Genomic DNA, 15,446 nt, shown 5'->3' with positions numbered 1-15,446 from the left:
GTGAAGCCCTGAAAAGTTAGCAACATACAGACACAACTTTACTTGGATAAGAGCAAAACACAACTGAATCAAACAAAGCTTTTAAACCTCATCGGTGATGGTTGCATTCTTTAAAAGACATCTACTTACATAGGAAGAGGAGAATGAGACTGACAGCCAGCAATAGCCTCATTTCTCCTACACAGCTTCACACTTACAATCCTGAAATCAACAAACAAAACAATTCAACAGCAACATTAAGCTACACTAGCCTTCACGAGCACTCACACATGAATCTAGGACAGTGTCTGCATGGCTTAAAAACAGCAGCAAGACTTTAATTTCTCACCCAACACTGCTCCCACTGTGTATCAGCTCACTCCTGCTTCCTTCCGTCACACCGACCTTTATTCAGCAAAGTTTTCAGCTTTACTTAAGTAATCCTCTTGTGGAAGTTATGCAACATTCCCCCTTGTTGTGCCAGTTTTCCAACAAAAAAGAAAAGAAGCATGGCCTGAACCACTCCACACTGACTTTAGGGATGTCAGCGCCACCTGTTTGAGGGGAGGGGTGATATCAAGAATACTTTCTGAAAGATCACCTAGAAGACTCTTTTTCTCTGCATTTTCTGTGCATCTTTTGTCCTGTTTCCCACCTTCAACCAGTCACGGCAGATCGCTGCCCCTCCCTGAGCCTGGTTGTGGTTTCTTCCTGTTAAAAGGGAGTTTTTCCTTCCCACTGTCACCAAGTAACTGCACATAGGGGGTCATCTGATTGTTTTCTCTGTATTGTTGCAGTCTTTACCTTCCAATATAAAACACACTGAGGCAACTATAAAACTGAACTGAATTATATGAAACATCAAATTCATGCTTTTGTGCCAAAACACTTAAAAAAATGACTTCAGGCCAGCAGGAGGTATTTACCGTCACTGGAATGTCATAGTATGATGTGACACTCTCCAACTCCAACCTTCACCCCTGTCTTTAAATGATCGTCCCACCCCCTACCCTCGCACTCCATTAAGGTTAAACCCCTCCTGTTATTATCAGCTCACCCCACCATTACCCTTCTCCTCCCCACTGAGACACCAAGGAGAACCTGCTACAAATAAATGCTGATCAGCTGTAATGTTGTCATGATTAAGTGGCATTTTGTCAGAGTAGGGGGAGAGGGAGGTTTACTCAAAGGGCCGAAGCGCACTAATAGTCTTAATGTTACCATTTAATGTCTTTCACCAGGGTTTGTTTATTTAGTCTGTTCAAAATTGCAGGTAATGTTCATCATGACTTCAGCCTTTCACTTAGTACTAACAATCATGCCCTCACAGGCATTCCTGCCATAAAAATGATAAAAATCATGATACACCAGTTCAAGTTTTTTATTATGTTGTGATATTATGATGTGAGGAGTGGGGAGTATGTTTATACACCATGTTTTATCTGTGTACTGTACAATGATTACTAACGCTTAAAAAATACTGGAAACTATTTTTTTGTTTTTGCAGCTTGTAGTAAATGTCGGTTAAAACCACAAGTCTGTTCGTCAGTAGTCTTAAACTCAAAAGTATCTGAGGTGGGAAACGTTACAGACATCTGACACCTTTCACTGCTCATTTCATTTACGGTAGATGTTTAGAAAAACTCGCTAAGATAAACTTTCACCATCAATCTTTCTACCAAAGTGAAGTGAAGCCTAGAGAACGAACAGAAGGCTGATGAGAAGAGTGTAAAACACACCACTGCTCCGTCAACTGCTGAATGAATAAACAACATTTGAAGTTAAGAAAGTAGCTGAATTCATTTCAATCATCTGTCTTCATGAATGCGAAAATCATTTATTTTTGCTGCTTTTGCATTTTCAGAAAAAACATACAGACACCATGTGACACAGAAACCAAGACAAAAAAGGACATTTAATATAACCACATAAAAACATGATGAAAGCTGTAAACATGTGTACAGAGAATTAGTCATTCTTTACACTTCATCCTATTCATAAAAATGTTGCATCTACAGGGGAGAACAACAAGAAGAAGACATAAATATGTTAATAAGAAGCTGGAAGGTATAGTGTAAGAAGTCCTGTTTCACTTTAGACACACACCTCAACTCACTTTACATCAATTACATAAAGCTTACTCATTATGAAAATGGAAATTAAAAATTGTTCTACATAAAACAAGACGCACTGTACAGACAGGATCCTGAGACGTGATGCTCATAAATTTAATGTAACATGTATTTTGGGAATTCCGGACTAGCCTACAGACAGTTTTAAGGACCGATCATTGTCCATGTATCTGCATCACTCATAGATTAGTCAGTGGTATTTCTTCAGCAAAGAAAGCCAGTGCGAATTGACTTAGGACTAGTAGATACTGGTAAGAAAGTGCTTTTTTTCCCCTTCAAATACTGGATGTGGAGAGAATGTCCTCCACCAGATGCTTGTATACCCAAGCGTCTCCCTTCAGCCTCTGGCGGCGGACCCCAACAACTTCGGGCCTTTGCAGCAAGCACACCTCCAGTTCAAACGCCATCGTCACCTTCCCGAAGTCACCCCAGGTTTGACATTTCAGAGTATACCTGGAGGAAAGGCAATGGGAACAATGTGGAAACATTCAAATTTGGTCCAAGAGTGAGCAAACCAGTCAGAAGACAGGGAGGTAACGGGAATTCTTACCCTTTCTGTGTGAAGTCGATGTTTTTCTCCGGCAGGATGGAGAGGATCTGGTTAAGCACCTGGTCTGGATTGGTCTGACTGGTCAGAGTCACGTTGTACTGTGCCTAGTGGAAAACACAGCCAAGCCACTGATCAGAATTTCTATCATTTTGCTGTAAATTAATTGTCTTTGAATTTTTATTTTACTGATGATGGATCTGCTTTGGGGGTTTTCGGCTTTCTATTACCTTAATCTTACGTGGACCATCCCGCAGAGCTCGTCGCTTGTTTGGCGTGAGCATGGTTATCACCTTATCCAGACCTCTCTCCAGGGAACCAAACATCTTTCCCCCTCGTTTCTTCTTCCCACTGTCTCCTGTGACAGCCAAGTCCAGTGACCTGGACCTTAAGAGCACAGAGGAAAGAAAAAAAAAAGCCTCACTTTAGCTCAGGAATCCTGAACTGCCCTTCCCATCGGCTTACATGTTACTGGTTTCAAGGACTCAAGAACACATTTATGACCCATTCTTATGACTAAAAGTAAAGAATAAATTCTGTTGAAGGAAAAGCACCATTTAGGGAACCTTTACTCACCTCCGCTCTGGGCTGAAGGCTATGATTTCTACATTTGCAGGATCCTTGTTCTCTGCTGCTCTCTTCTTGTGCTCTTTGGATGAGCCGTCTCCACCTACCAGAAAAAAGTGCATTAAGAAGGTTGAAAACTTACTACCTTGCAAACACAACTTCTATACGTATTGGTGGATCTGACTGAGAAAGCAAGAAACACTGCATGCTCATTTGGTTGGCTAGCCTACAGAATACTTGCTTTTATTTGTGTCACTAAGCACAATAAAGACCACAGTTCATGTTTTATTCAGTATGCCTTATCGATTATCGATTTAGGCCATAAACTCATCAGGACTGTCTTCGGTGCCTGCTGAAGTCATACATCAAGTGAGCACTAGGATTGTTTCACCATAGATTTTACACAGACGTTGTTTTATAACCACTCACCACCCTGTGATGGCCCTGAGAAGGAATCCAGGTTTAATCCAATTTAACAAGCAGCAGAATTTTATAGCAAAATAATTTAACTATAAATATGTGAGTATTTCATTAACCAATAAGGAAAAATCAAATCCACTGAAAATTGATAACTCATGTGAAATTCAGTGTCAAATAAACCCCTCTTATAATACATTTTTGGCTATGACTGTTTTGGTCAGATCGTAGTGTTAGAGATATAACCATGAAGCTCCTGAGAAGTATAGTCAGTTTGGGGTTTGAATGTTTCACTCACTGTCACTCAGGGACTCTAGTTTAAATCAAGAGCTGATCAAAGACGACACAAAAAATAAAGCATACCGCTAACACAACATGGATAAAGGTTTGTTTTTTACCAACCCCAAGGTCACTCAACAGGGAGAAGTGTTTGGAATGAGAATAAATTTGAAAACGCTTAGGTAACAGCCCTGTGCTCTTATGCATCGAACTGGCTGGCTTTGACACTGGAGTTGTGAACACAAAGGAATAACGATTTTGACACACACGCATACACAAGAGAGCTAGGCTTTAGTGGTAAGAGAACACATGTCACTACAGCCCACGTGGGACAGTGAGCAAAGGAAAGAGACAGCTACACCTGTCACAGCACACGCCTAGGGACAGACACGCATAGACCACTCTCTCTCTGTGTGTGTGTGTGTGTGTGTGTGTGTGTGTGTGTGTGTGTGTGTGTGTGAGTCTGAGAGAGAGATATGAGGACAAGTAAGTCACAGGTAGCACGTTTGCACTTTGCTGTAGTTTGCAGAGCAGGAGGCTGTGAAGAGAGCGGGTCTGAGCCGTATTCCGGGGATTCAACATCAACTAGGTCAGCTGCAGCGAGCTGGTGGCTGAATTTATAGAGGCATCTAATGAGGCTGGACATGTGAGCAGACAAGTCGCTATGACAAATAATTAAGACTTTAACGATTCTCCGTTCATATTAGTGTCCTTCATTCACAGATAAGTGAACAGAATTAGCTGCTTCTTGATAATAACCTCACCTTTGAGTTGACAGTGATAAGTGTGTGTGTGTGTGTCCATTTTCAGTGGCAAAATGACAGCTAAATCACAGAAATATGAGTGGCTTTGGGATAAAAACAGACCCAATAAATGAGTTTATTACTAGAATACAATTTACTTGCAAATGTTTGGCATGTGGTTGTGGCACTTGTGATTATGAGAGCTGTATAAGACCAAGCGAGGGACGGATAAATGAAGGGGGGGCAGGGGGTTAATGCGAATCTGATCTAATAGGCACTGCACTTCAAACCCTTGTTGAGAACAACAATTACAGTACAAATAAACTGTAAGATGCCCAGAGCTCTGTACTGTCTGTACTCAATTTTCTGTCTTTGGTTGAGTGACCAAGAATCTATTAAGAAATGATTCTTACCTTTAGGTGTGGCCACACTGGGTTTGGGGCTGTTGATATTAGCATTTTGATTGGGTGTGGTCAACACATTCTTATTGAGGCGTGCATTCTTCTTACTGGATACAGGCGTTCGAGGTGGAGGCAAGGCAAAAATGTCAACGTCTCTGTCTTGGACATCATTATTCTCCTTGTTCTCGCTGGCCTGTTCTCGGTTCCTCTCTCTATAGCAGCGAGGTGTCGCTTTTCGCACCCTCTCTGGGGTCGGGCTTGAAGGATGTCCTTTTTCCACCGATGGCGATACCAGCCTCTTTAAAAATACCAAAAGACAAATGTGGCGTCTCAGAAAAAAGCTGCATTTGGGATTTATCTGAACTGCATTTCAGATAGCCAGAAAGCACCCAAAACCTCATCCCCCTGCTTCCTTCAGGTATCAGCTGGAGAATTTCTTATTCATTCAGTATCTGTAACTTCCCGTTCAGACTGTACTTTCTGACATACGGCAGTAAGAGAGAAATCAGGGATTGGTCGCTCTCTGCTTTGGATTTATTAGGTGGTTATTTGGAATACTTTTCTATGTTTACCACCCTGGCGAGAAAAGTGGGTGTCCTTTCCATTTTTAAACATTTAAACATCTGCCTCCCCTTCCCCACAATGGCTGGTTTGTCACTCTGCCTTAAAGCGTGGCCACTTGGAACGACTAAACGCATCCAGCTTCTGACGTGGTTGGACAGCGTGTCTAAAGAGAAGGCTTTCAATCCGAGTTTACCTTTTTCTTCAGTCTACTCATTTAGACACATGAAAAAAAAAGAGAAATCTATACTTATAGCAACTTCCACATACCGTGTCTTTTTTTGTGATTCCATCTGGCTGACCTCTGACCCTCTGGGGTGTGTGCTGTGGAACTGAAACCCAGGGGCAATCATCGATGTAGTCTGAGCAAATGTCCAAGGAATCCACAATCAAAGCGTCTTCATCCTCACTGAAGTGCAGAGCTTTTCTGGTCTAACAGAGATAGAATAAAAAAATAAAATAAAATCCATAACAGCACAATGTATCAGTATCAGCTGTAAGCAGCTTTAAAAGAGCAGTGCATCATAGAAGCTCTGGTCCTAAATCTGACCTGTAGTCCCTGATGCAGAGGCGAGCAGGAGTCCTCACAGACAGCTGGCTCAGGGCGCAGGCGGACAGGCTTTCCCCTCTGCTTCTTAGACAGCAGCAGCAGGTAGGTGGCTGTGATGTGGTCATATCGCCACTGTGGGAGATAATTTAAGATGTATTTAAGTAGATGTCTAACAGAAATTAAGTACAAGTTATAGTATAATATGATAAATACAACATAATGATGCTGAAATATGCATATACACAGACACACACCTCCTTCACCAGCGCTGTGGTGCTCTGTCTTGATCGCTTCATGTTTACTGCCATCTCAGTGATACAGTCTTCATCTATGTAGCCAAGCTACAAAAGACAAAACAAAGATAAAACTGTGAACACACAAAGCCCCAAACAGACAAATTTTATTATCGTCACCAAGGAGGTTTTTCATTGATTCAGTTTGTTTGTTTGAAGGATTATTCAAAACAGCTGAAGAAGGTTTTGCATAAAAAATGTGTTCACAGAGGTTCAGGCTTGGCCTAATTTAGTACCAATTAACTTTTGAAGTTCATCTGGAGCCGAGACTTTTGTTTTGAAGGATTCTTCAGGATTGCAGCAGAGGGCAAAACTGGTCATTTCCTCACACATCCATATCACAGTCCTATCTTGACACATGCATATCACATAAAAATAAGAAAACTTGGACAAAATCTCAAGAATATATCACAAACTAATCTGGTTCCACATCATGTACAGTGTGCAATTTTCAGCCTTGGTGGAGATGTGCATTTGCAGACTGTTCTTGTTTCATACACTAATCCCGATGAAAAAGAAAATGATGTTAAGGGCTATGGTAATGTCACAGAACAATGACTTGTATGCTGACTGGACAATCTAAAAGAAGGGGGAAAAGCCTGAAAAAGGCTGTAAAAGCGATGTCACAGCAAACGCTACCATTTGCAATTATGAGTTTTCTTATGTAGTTTTTTTTTTTGTGTGTCTGTCCATACCGGCTGCCTGCTGTACCACTCCACAGGGCTGTTGTAGTCTTTCATCACCCAGGGATGGTCCAGCAGCTGTCTGACAGTCAGACGCCGCTTTGGGTCCACCTGCAGGACACATACAGAAACTACAACTCAACCTGCACAAAACTACATAGTCCACAATCTGTAGCAGAAACAGATTTGCCTTCAAATCTTGGAAAATGCTTTTAGGTTTACTGAGAGTAAGAGGTGTTCTGTTATAATAAATTTATGTGGCAAACGCATAACTGCATCTTACTGTAATTCAACCAAAAAAGAAGATTTGCACCTCAGTTTTAATTAAAAAGAATCAAGTTTTCTAGAGAACAGTAAACAAATGATACATATCACAGGTTGAGAGGCTGACAGGTATACAAAGACAAGAGCAAATAAACTGACTGACCTGTAACATTTGGTTGAGGAGGAGGATACTACCTGGAGAGAGCCACTTTGGGTTATCATATGTACCCCTCTGAAAATAAAGAAGACATCAAGAAACAGATTAAAAAATAATAATAATAATGATAAGACAACAGCTTGCTGTGAGTTTCCTTGAATGCCCACAAAAATTGAGGAGCAGCACCCGGAACTTAAGGGAAAGGTTTTAAAAATAAGAGTGCTCTTACTGTAATCTTCCTGTAGAGGATCATGCAGTTGTCATCATCAAAGGGCAGGTGTCCACAGAGCAGAGCGAACAGCAGCACTCCCATACTCCATACATCAGCCTGGGAGGAGGGGGTTACACATCACACAGCGGCATTTCAGCTTCATGCGTTACAGATAACATTTCACAGCTCAGTTGCACTGAATTGCACGCCAGCGAATGTGATCACGACACCATGAAAAACCCGAACCGTGGAACAGGCAGGTATTCATAAATCTTGGTGAAAGCCAAATGCAAATACTGCGACTTCAGAAATTTTTGAATTAAAACCCCAGCGTTTCTAAAAGTTGTATTTACCAAAGAACATGTCATACCTCTGATCCAATATACGCTTTTCCCTGGATAAGTTCAGGAGCAGCATAAGCAGGGCTCCCACAGCAGGTCATCAGCTCATAGCCCAACCCTCCCTACAAGAGGCAACCACATGATATTTAGGTCATGATTATACACAGCATCGAGTACAGCATGCATACACATGTCTACGTTTTAGTTATGATGTGCTACACAACAGTGTTCCTTTTATGATTATTTTACTCCCCATGCTTCTGAAAAATATGTTTGGATGTTTGTCTGAGATTTTTTTCCTCATTGCAACATCCATAAGTATCAGGATACACTAAAGCCTTATCCATAACTAACTACTACATTTTCCAAAGTAGCTAAAAAAAAAAAAAATCCAAACTCACAAACAACCTTTCAGAAAGATATTTAGGACCCTGGGTGGTTTTTCTGTGTTCAATATGATGGGAAAAAAGATATGCCTGGTAATCAAATTTTACATAAGTGCTGCTTTGTCTCATGTCGTACACCAGTGTAGTGTATTATGCATGGAACTAGTTTGTACAATAGACTGAGGAGTACCTTGGTAAACAGCAAAACTAATGCAAATGCCTTAAGAAAGTTTTTCCCTCGCCCTGATGCTAAATATTTATAATACACACAAAGAGGGGAAAGGAATTTGGTAATATACCTTAGGTTTGGCACACAAGCCAAAGTCTATAAGCTTCAAGTTGTGGTCTCCATCAATCAATAAGTTTTCCTAGAGTTCAAAGAGAAAAACTTTGAGATTCATATTACAGCCACAACTGATCTATGACACTTTTTGGCGGTTGTTTTTGTTTGTTTGTTTTTTACCGGTTTTAGGTCTCTGTGTGCGTATCCTTGGCTGTGGACATACGCCATTGCAGACACAATTTGCCTAAAAAAGACCCGGGTTTCCTCCTCAGACAGGCGGTCCTTAGCTATGATGTAGTCAAAGAGCTCCCCACCAGGGCAGTACTGAAAGTAAAATGAAAGATTGAGGGAAAGAAGAACACAGAATTCAGGATTTTTCTGGTTCAAAGCAGGTTTTGGGGATAATTATCTCAACTAGCCCACATATAGTTGCATCAAAAAAAAACTGTGTTGCCTTACCAAAAAGAAATTTGTGGCTTTTCATGTTATTTTAGGTCATTTGATAAGCATAAAAGTCAATATCACTTAAAATAAGCTGATAATGATAACATAGTTTTATTTATCATTATTATTATTCAAATTAAATCCTGGGGGAGAGGAGAACCCCAGAAATTGATCTTAAGCTTATATTCACTCTCACATAGCACATTGCTTATGCCCTTACCTCCAACACCATAAATATCTGGGTGGAGGTCTCTATGACCTGATACAGTCGACAGATATGTTGGTGACTCAGGTTCTTCATGGCTTCGATCTCCACCTTCACACGGGGTAGGTCATCCTAGGTGAGACACAGGGATTTCTTGTAAATTATTTATACATACAAATACTGTGTTTACTGCACTGTACACTTTCTTTCTTTTTAAAAAAAAACATTATTCTTTGTTTGTTCTGCCTATTTGAAGACGAGCAAGAGCCGCGAATTGTGCTGAAGCGAAATACTGAGTTATTTCAGAAGAACCACTCCCATACTAATGTTTTCTGAAACCTCTTGTTCTAGACAAGGTCCAGTTTGCAGAGGAAAATGGGGTGTTAGAAAAGCTTCAGCATTACTTGGAAGGTAACAGGACAAATGCCAGGGCGTGACTTTCCCCCCCCAGATTAAAGGCTCAACTCAGGGCGAGGTCATCTTACTCTTATTGTAAACAAATGAATGCTTGAGCAAACATAACAGTTGAAGGCCGCCATCATTAGTCGACCAAAAAGATTTGAATTGCAGTTCCAGCACGTAGGTATTGAAAAGTGCCAAATGTCAGTTGTTGATTTTTATAAATGATGTGTCATGATTAATTGACCTGCATGCACCTAAACCAAAAGACCAGTGAAACTGAGTTAACAGTTACAGACATTTAGGAACAAAATTTAATAACAAATTTAATTCTGATAGAAACACAAATTTATTTTACTGCTTGGTGCGATTGGAAATCACCAGTTTGTTGTCAGACAAACATGAAACAAATTTTATTGGCTGAACAGCTGTTATTGTTGATAAATGGACAACAAATGCAGCCAATAACTTTCTGATCTGTTTTCTAGTGGCTGAAATTGCATTAGTGTAAACTCTGAATTTAAGATAATCAGAATACTTTATTAATGCTAAGGACATTATGTGGTTAGTGTTGCTCCAAGACAACAAGAAGAGTAACATACTGAACTAAATTAAATATCCGATATATTATCAAAGTTACAAAATAAAGCCAAGAGCTCCAATATATACAAATAGTTCAATCTCCAGAACATTACAGAAATTACATATGATTGACATTTTACTCTAAAACTATTTTTGTAGAGGATGTGGAAAAGGGTGTAACTATGGCAGTGTGTACTGTGCATTAGATGGAGTTTTACAGGCAGGAATGATTCCCTCTGTAGTTCATAGCAGTTTTAATAGCAGTTTAACTGGTACATATGTGTAAATATTTAATCTTTTATTTGTTTACTGCTTGTCACTCTGTTTCACTATCAGATCTAAATAAAGACTGAACTCTTACAAGTATAGACTAATGGCACCAACATACAACTACGCTGCCTCACTTTTGAATGCAACAACTTGTAATAATTGTTTCTGACATTTTATACTCTGAGCTATATTTTTGTGTTTGACTGCCCTATTTTTCTATTGCCGGTTTCATTTCTTACCCCAAGATCCTTTTTATTCATGATTTTAATGGCAACCTTCTCTCCTGTCAAGATGTGTCGACCCAGCTTGACTTTAGCGAAACCTCCTGGGGAAAAAACAGAAAGAAAGAAAAAACACACACAGGGTTCAGAGAGGATACGATACTGATAGTAATTGTTTTCTTAAATGCATTAATTAACCCTTGCATTACCTGAGCCGATAGTCTCATAAACCTCATAATATTTTTGGAGCTCGTCCGCTCCGCGATGCTCCGTCCTTTCTATTGGCATCTTCCCTGCTCCGGCGCACGATGGTAAACTTTCCTGGAGTGCTTAATATTGGCAACAGACACGAAAAAACTATTCTAAGTTTGGCACTCACTGGTTATCAGTTTGTGACCGTTCAGCTAGCTTAACGTCAATTACTGCATAACTGTAGCCAACATAAATCATTAATACCGCTTGCAGTTGGTAAAAGTAACTACAATAAACCTTAACTGAACCAAAACAGTACTCGATATTCTGCATTTACCGGGAACGAAAACAGAGGAAGACGGCAGCGTCAGTTAACCACACGGTAAAGCCCTCCGGCAGACCGATGTTTTGTTACAGAAGTTTGAATTTCGCACGTTGACGTGACTACATTTCCTGCTTCCGGTTTGCGCTTCGTGCTTCCCCCCTGCGATGAAAAAGAGTACTGCAGCTGTAAAACAAAAAGCACAGTTGGTGCAACTTTGTTTTCATTCTGCAGGCTGGTTCACAATCAGAATTACGTTAATTACCAAGTTGTTTTTATACAAACGAGCCAGGGGTAAAAAAAAAATAAAAAATCGAACATGGTATTTCTATGTGTATGTGTTATATTTGGTTCACTTTACCAGTCAGACACAACATTAAAACCACTGACGGGTTAAATGAATATCATTGATCATCTACAATACATGTTCTGCTTGGAAACCTGTACTTTATTATTTATGTGTATGTATGATCTATTTGCTAAATGCGTATGCATTTCTATTTTAACTTCCAAATAGGATATAAGAAGGTACAAAACAAACATATTTGCCCCTAAAACCCAGATTAGTAGTTTGACATATAGCTAAATACAGCTAAAGTAGCACAGTTAAAGTAATATATTCTAAATGCATACAAAAACTACCAATACTGGTTAAATATGGTTAAATATTGGAGTACATATAGGAAGGACTAATGGCACTAGTCTGGTCAGATATGTACAATGTGGGTTAATGCATTTCTGTTGGGCTTTACACGGTTCAGTAGTCCAACAAGCCACAAGTTAATACACACCTCCCAGCCAGTCAGAAATCATTTATTTGCTTTGGTATGCATACACTCATCCCTGTAACACTGAAATCTCTTTTTCCTACTACTGTGTAGGTCCCGCTTTTGCTGCCAAAACAGGCCTGACCTATTGAGGCATGCACTCCACAAGTCCTCTGAAAGCATCCTGTGTTGTCAGGAACAAGATGGTAGTTAAAAAACTGCAAGATAGTGTCTCCACGGATGGTACTCAGACTGGATTTTAGGGAATTGAGGACAAGTCAACAACTTGAATTTGTTAGGTTGCACAAACCATTCCTAAAGTTTTTTTTTTTTTCCAGAGAGGCAGACAATAGTGTGGAAGGCTTCTGCAACAATGGAAGGGTCTACCACAATGTTTAAGTAGAGTCCACATAAATGTCAGGACCAGAACAATGTCCAGCGTATGGCACTGTACTTCTGCCAGTTTGCCTTCATTTGCCAGTGGATTCTGGTAAAAGTGACACCTGGCTGTCCACATAATGTAGTATAATATAAACTATCACACCAAGCAACCTATTCCCATTGGTCAACCGTATACAAGCCTACACTGGGTAAGACACAGGCTCCACCATTTCCCAGCCCCAGCCAACGAACAGATTCAGACCCACAGACTAATTGCTGCAAGGCCAACGTTTTAACTACTGCATCACTATGCTGCCAGATTTGTTCATCTATTATTCCCATATGGAAAAAGAAATAGGAAAAAAACCTCCTGAGTTTCCCATTACCTCAAATAGTAAATATTTATATTTTATGTATAAGTATTTACACTCAAACCAATATACTGTGGACGAATGATGATACGGGTAATCATGCTTTCATATACAGGTATATTACGACCTGCAGGTAGGAAAGCCTTGTGTGTTTTTTGTAATGTGGAAAGTGTTCTGTTTTGACCCTATAGGTATGTGATTGCAGTGGCTGACCGAAGAGATGTATTTAAGGTGTCAGAAGAGGTGTCTTCAGCTGTGCCTGTCTGAAGTCTGTAATTAGGAACAGGTGAGAGGTGAACTATAAATGCATTTTAGCAGAACCCCATCTTCTGTCTACCACTTGTAATGCAAGCACTTTCACTGCAGATGATGTATAAAGTTATTTCCCCCCTGATTATTTTCCCTGATTATTTTAATTGTAAAGGGACAACCACAAAGCTACAGAGCGATTCAGTGATTAATCAGTGACCATCCTGTATGTCTCGTGGTTGTTAGGAAATGAGTCGGTTGTTAGGGAAGTAATCTGTGGTTAGGGGATGTCCAGGTGTCAGCAGGATGACAGAACCACTCATTTGGTCTGTGCGGCAGCTGGACGGGATGGGACAGAGGCACATCAAACAACCACAGCTGGAAGCAAACAGAGGAGAAAGTGAGTGTGAGGAGACGGGAGAGTGAAAAGAAGAAAAGAGAGCGGAGAGAGCAGCGGTGGAAAGTGGAAAACAGAGGAAAATGGAGACCAGTATGAGGTTTTAAAAGAATGAAATCTCGAACGTCACCATTTTGTCTTTGTGTCATTTGTACTTTGTGGTCATTGTGGTCAGCATACACACACACATACACAATCACTTACACACCGACGAAAACATATTTTAAATAGTTACATACGGTTGATTGTCTGGAAAGCAATAGCCGTGTTTTTTTTAACAGATCTCAGCTAGTCTAAAATCTGCATGAGCTCATAGTTTTACTGCAGATTTAAACATATTTTGAATGTATTGTAACGTACTGCAAGGCATAGGGTGTTCCCCCCTCTGGGTCCTTTTATAAGATACAACTCAAAGAATTAAAAAAAAAAATGGTTATAATGCTGTTGAGAGCAAATTTTGTTACGGCAAATGGTTTTAACAGACAGCTCAGGACTGCCAAGGCCATGTCCAGCCAGCAAAGTTTCACATATAAGCATCAGTACATAATCATAACAGCCAGGCAACTAAATGTCATGAACAAAATCCTGGTGTAATCGCACGGAAACTTTTAAAAACAATAACAAACATCATGTTAGCAGATGTGTGTAATATGCAGGTTGTGCATCCACGTCCTGCATTTGTTTTGGGATATATGCTGTTGTGTGCTGTCATTCAAGCAGATCTCTGCGTTAAGGAGCTGCTGTGTGAAGGTAAACATGTTGCAAAATGTAAGAGCTTGTAAAATGTGAGATTCTACAAGCTCTCACATTTTGCAAGATATTTACCTTCATACATATTTAGCTCCATACTGCTGTACCACCTCCAGCGAGTGTATAATGAAAGATCCTGTAGCAGCTATAAAGGTGTCACAACCAAAAACAGACATTGTGGTCCTAACAGCTTCTGTCTTGTACATCTAGTATCCTCTGACAGATTCTTGGAGGTTCCCAGAATGCCTGTGTCATTAGTCCATGGCTGCTGGGTGTTCACTGCAGGGGACTGGCGTCTTAGACCTGGATGGTTGCCAGAGAGGGTTGAAGTAAAGAAAAAGAGGGGCATGTATGTCCGTGTTTAGATGTACAACATGTGTATGTAGGCGCATGCGATCATAAAGGTTGTGCTGCACTTTGCCTCACTGTCTCCAGTCAGAGAGCTCATGCTAAACACTCAAAAGGAGAGATGTAAAGCTTTCCAGAATAACAGATTTTCGTTCTCACTCAACCTCTTTAAACAGTGGCCCGATTGGCCGTGTACAACAGACATTGCATCACTGCACTTTATCCACACATATGTGTCTCATATATCTTTTTAGAGTCCACACATAAACATGAGCGCATACACAATCACAAAGAAGGGGGCTCTCAGAGAAGTTGGGAAAGTTTTGATCCTGGCAATTTCACACCCATGTTGTGAACAGCTGCAGGGTCAATCGAAGGACAGTCTGTGGGGGGAAAAAAAGTTTTTTCAGGTCTGAAATGTTGTCACTCCATTCAGCAACACAGGTAAGACATGTTTTTATCTGCCCCCTACCTCCTGAAGTGGCTCTGTGTCATAAGTTTTGATAGACCTGACTCTCATTGCTCCTTTCTACGCAACATGAAACGGTGGAACTAGGCAAGCCTCACTACATTGTGTGTTTACAGGGCAAAAACAGTCCTCTTCCCAGAACTAAAACATTCAGCCAAGGTAATATATTACACCCATATGTGTTTGCACTCCTCCAAATCATTCATGTCCATCCAAAATATTAGCCAAAACTCTCAAACTGAAGACCTTGGGAGTGTGTGACAGTGGGGTTTTGAATGCAGGCCA

At 40.4% G+C, this 15,446-nt stretch overlaps 1 protein-coding gene across 1 annotated transcript; it reads right to left on the bottom strand.

The window, feature by feature from the left end:
• Nucleotides 1-1,800: 1,800 nt before the first annotated feature.
• melk (maternal embryonic leucine zipper kinase) lies at nt 1,801-11,546 on the bottom strand. The gene is made up of 18 exons (XM_084931283.1): nt 11,445-11,546; nt 11,125-11,244; nt 10,934-11,019; nt 9,459-9,575; nt 8,975-9,118; nt 8,811-8,879; nt 8,155-8,247; nt 7,803-7,901; nt 7,580-7,648; nt 7,165-7,263; nt 6,431-6,517; nt 6,177-6,308; nt 5,897-6,058; nt 5,078-5,363; nt 3,235-3,328; nt 2,889-3,045; nt 2,662-2,765; nt 1,801-2,564 (listed from the first exon to the last, which is right to left on the bottom strand). Exons 2-18 carry the CDS (start codon nt 11,201-11,203, stop codon nt 2,387-2,389), a joined length of 2,055 nt encoding a protein of 684 aa, XP_084787409.1. The 5' UTR covers nt 11,204-11,244; nt 11,445-11,546; the 3' UTR covers nt 1,801-2,386.
• Nucleotides 11,547-15,446: the final 3,900 nt, after the last annotated feature.

Source organism: Perissodus microlepis, chromosome 6 (assembly GCF_051167445.1).
Source record: "Perissodus microlepis isolate ML-2025 ecotype Zambia chromosome 6, ASM5116744v1, whole genome shotgun sequence".
Taxonomy (NCBI): domain Eukaryota; kingdom Metazoa; phylum Chordata; class Actinopteri; order Cichliformes; family Cichlidae; genus Perissodus; species Perissodus microlepis.
The sequence above is the reverse complement of the archived record's forward strand: the minus strand, read 5'-3'. Positions and strand labels throughout refer to the sequence as shown.

Excerpts from the sequence above, each read along its gene's own strand:
- melk (XM_084931283.1), bottom strand. The coding sequence starts at position 11,203 with ATGCCAATAGAAAGGACGGAGCATCGCGGAGCGGACGAGCTCCAAAAA. Across the intron at positions 8,880-8,974 it reads CACACAGAGACCTAAAACCG|GAAAACTTATTGATTGATGG; the intron begins GTAAAAAACAAA and ends TTTGAACTCTAG. Across the intron at positions 7,902-8,154 it reads AAGCGTATATTGGATCAGAG|GCTGATGTATGGAGTATGGG; the intron begins GTATGACATGTT and ends CCCTCCTCCCAG.